The sequence below is a fragment of the Blastomyces dermatitidis genome (genome assembly GCF_000003525.1).
Source record: "Blastomyces dermatitidis ER-3 genomic scaffold supercont1.4, whole genome shotgun sequence".
Classification (NCBI taxonomy): Eukaryota; Fungi; Ascomycota; class Eurotiomycetes; order Onygenales; family Ajellomycetaceae; genus Blastomyces; species Blastomyces dermatitidis.
In genome coordinates this window covers 4,499,649-4,503,008 of record NW_025544777.1, presented here as the reverse complement: position 1 = coordinate 4,503,008, position 3,360 = coordinate 4,499,649, and the positions used below count along the sequence as shown (strand labels likewise).

At 51.4% G+C, this 3,360-nt stretch overlaps 2 protein-coding genes across 2 annotated transcripts in view; one reads left to right on the top strand and one right to left on the bottom strand.

Moving 5' to 3' along the window:
* Positions 1-710: 710 nt before the first annotated feature.
* Positions 711-1,519, bottom strand: BDCG_04447 (uncharacterized protein; the record flags this gene model as incomplete). The annotated part of the gene is made up of 3 exons (XM_045420109.1): positions 1,385-1,519; positions 1,116-1,183; positions 711-910 (listed from the first exon to the last, which is right to left on the bottom strand). Exons 1-3 carry the CDS (start codon positions 1,480-1,482, stop codon positions 711-713), a joined length of 366 nt encoding a protein of 121 aa, XP_045276278.1. The 5' UTR covers positions 1,483-1,519.
* Positions 1,520-2,687: 1,168 nt separating this feature from the next.
* BDCG_04446 (uncharacterized protein) overlaps positions 2,688-3,360 on the top strand; it is a gene marked incomplete at both ends in the record, with an annotated part of 1,215 nt that continues 542 nt past the window's right edge. The window contains one exon of the mRNA XM_045420108.1: positions 2,688-3,298. Within this exon, the coding sequence (XP_045276277.1) occupies positions 2,688-3,298 (611 nt within the window). The remainder of the gene's footprint in view (positions 3,299-3,360) is intronic.

Genomic DNA, 3,360 nt, shown 5'->3' with positions numbered 1-3,360 from the left:
GGGTGGTAGGGGTGATACAGGGTGATACGGAGTGGAAGAGGGTGGTAGGGGGAGAGGGTGATAGAGGCGGTAGAGGGGGTGGTGGTAGAGGTGGTAGGAGTGATAGGGGTGATAGGGGTGGTAGGGGTGGTAGGGGTGGTAGAGGTGGTGGTGGTGGTAGAGGGGGTAGAGGGTAAGGGGTGGAAGGGGTGGTAAAGGGGGGGTAGGGAGTGGTTGGGGGGGAGGGTGGAAGTGGTAGAGGGGGCTGCGCAAGCAGAAAAGCGAGCGTAAGCGAGCATTTGATGCTTGTGATGTGATGATGGGAACATGCCTTCAGAATGTGAGAATGTCACATATACCCAGTCACATATACCGAGGGTTAGTATCCCACTAAATATTAGGGCGGCCTAATAAAATACCAGGATATACCAGCGTACTCCGTACTGTGTAAGTGCGATGCCGCTCACGCGCTGGCAGCTCCACATTATAAGTTATTCCCTGTCTTGAAGAATAACAATGGAGCCCACGGAAGTACTCTGTACTGTCATTTTCAACAAGGAGCGGAGGAGATTGATGAATGATCTCAAGAAGTTGTTACAATACAACAACGTGGAAGCCTTAGATAGGATTTTGCCCCGTCTGGCGTTGGTTTTTGGCTTTTCAGCCGGCGTTGGCAATCGTTCGAGCATGGGGGCTTCAGATACCAGCCATTGGCCCCCTAGCTGGGAAGTTTATTTAGCCTGCTGAATGGAACCGTTCGGTGGCAGCCCGCGGTTCCACAGGCGAACATCGTTGTCCTCCGCCATCTCAACGACTGGAAAAGTCGAGGGCATCTCGGCGGCCCTGACTGGTTGGCGGCCCTGGTTGCAACCTTGGGACTTGGGAACTTGGAGCGAGTCGCCGTTTTGTTTTCTTGTCTCCTCTATCCCACCTGTAATGTACGGAGTACAGTCTGCACTGTGCACTTGCGTATGATAATAATAATAATGTACTCCACCCGGCAGTGTGATTGTTGGCTTCTTTTTTGCTTCAGGAAGTGCAACCTCAGACTCAGAGGATCGGTGTAATTGCCCCATCCTCCCCTTCAGGATGATGAGTGTTTCCAGTTTCGTTTTGCCGACTCGATCTCCACTCACTCACTGCGTCAAATGCTACGATCAGGAACGAAACATCGTCTGCTGAGTGGCCACCCGCCAATGTCTCTCTGTGCCTGAACATCAGTGACATGACACGGAATCAAACCAGCGTACGGAGTAGCTTGTTTCGCATTTCGGCGCTGTTCTTCTCTCGGCCAGTCCCCAGCGGATGTTGAAACCAGCCCAAAAGTGTCCCTGGCCAATCGCCGTTGGAGACCAGCAACCCTTTGTGCACACTACCCGCCTCTCTCCTGTTTCCTCGCCCTCACCCTTCACAAGCAAGGCATGGCCCTTGGTCGATTGGCCGGGATGAGCAGCCCATGGGACGGACGGGTTTTAGCTCCAACGCCCACGCCCCGTCAAGCATGGTGCGGCTAAGCACCTTATCGTTAGATGGAGGTGGGGAATAGACCATGCGGTGTCTCGAGGAGTACGGAGTAAGTACACATAGTAGTAGTGGTGGCACCCAAGGAGTTTTATATAAACCTCCCCCTCCCCTCTCTCCTCTCTCCGCCAAGGGTTTTTTTTTTCTCTCTTTCTTCTCCTCATCACGCTGGCCCGTTTCGACAAACTGCCGCATCCCGTTCGCTCCCTTCCGCCCTTTTCTCTCCTTTTTTTCCCATTCGGGGTTTATTCGTGCTTTATATTCGTGTTGTTGCTTCGACCTGGGCTAGTTCCTTGTCCACCACACACTGTCTCTCCCTATCTATTCCCAGCACCCGCTGCACCACTTGGACTCTTCTCCAGATCTTGCCTGTGGCAGTTTTGTTGAGAGTTTCGTATCCATTCCTTCTGTATATTTGTATACAGCGTCGGCGCCAGTAAAGAATATACATACCAAATAGCTGCTTCAGGAACATTCTGCGAATCGGAAAACGTCCTGCTACAAAGAGGTAAATCCACACTTTTCAATATCCAATTTGCTTTGTTTTTTTTTTTTTCACCCTTCTATTGTTCATTTGTTGTGACATTTATCATGTCATTTCACTCATGTCCCAGCTGTTTGGCTGTGTGGTTGGGCCCTTTCAGTGTGAATCACAAGCTCCTTATCCAGCCATTTGCATTCTCATGAAAAGGGGGCTGCTGTGCAGTTTATCACTGCTTTGTGGAAGAAGCTGGCAAGTGTTCTATGATAGTGTTTCTTATATATATCACTTGCCTCACTGTCCTTTGATTGCTTCTTACTTTTCCTGTCTCCTCAAGAAGCCCATTTCATTCCTTTTTACTTCTCTGTGTTTTATGTGCTCTGGATTATTCCTTCTGGTTCCTCTTACTGACAGTCTCTTCAGATTCTCTCCTTTGCCTGCTTGACTACTGTCTACTGTTCCCTCCAGCCACTGTGGATTATCTACAGTCCCTATCGAAAACAGTTCCAACCATCCTTCTCTCGAAGTTTCTCGTCCGGAACGAGATATAAGATAAGATATACGGATCCCTCGAAAGCACTCGCACACTGCATACATTCCTTCAAGAAACCAAAAAGCACCAGACGGATCACTTCTGCGAAGCTCTTCCGACAAAGCCCAAACGAAACATTCAAGTTCGAACAGAAATTAGAAACTACGTTCAATCATGCATTTTTCCCAGACATTTGTTGCTGCTGTGGCGGCTTTGCTTTCTGCCGGCGCCGTCGATGCTCATATGAAGATCAGGACACCCACTCCATTCAACCCCAGAGCTCTGGACAATGGTCCTCTCGACGCCAATGGAGGCGATTTCCCTTGCAAGTTCTCAGGTAGGTACACTCCTGGGCCGCGTGTGGTTCCCCCCGAGAACGTCTTCGCCATTGGCGCGAAGCAGACATTGAGCTTCATTGGGAGCGCCGTACATGGTGGTGGATCGTGCCAGCTTTCTCTCACTCAGGACCTTATCCCCAACAAGAACTCTGTCTGGAAGGTCATCCACTCCATCGAAGGTGGCTGCCCCTCCGCTGTGGATGGCAATCTTCCCTCAGACGCCAACGGAAGCGGCGCAAGCGTTTTCGACTTCCAAATTCCTCCAAGCATCGCCCCAGGTGAGTACACCTTCGCCTGGAGCTGGCTCAACCGCATCGGCAACCGCGAGTTCTACATGAACTGCGCTCCCATCACCGTCACCAGAGGCGTCAAGCGTCGCTATACTCCAACCCCTCGCTCTGAGTCCCCCAGCGTCGCTCTCACCAAACGACAGGATCTGCCAAACATGTTCGTCGCCACACCGGCGCTTGCAGGACCAGGGAGGGCTGGGATATCCGCTACCCCAACCC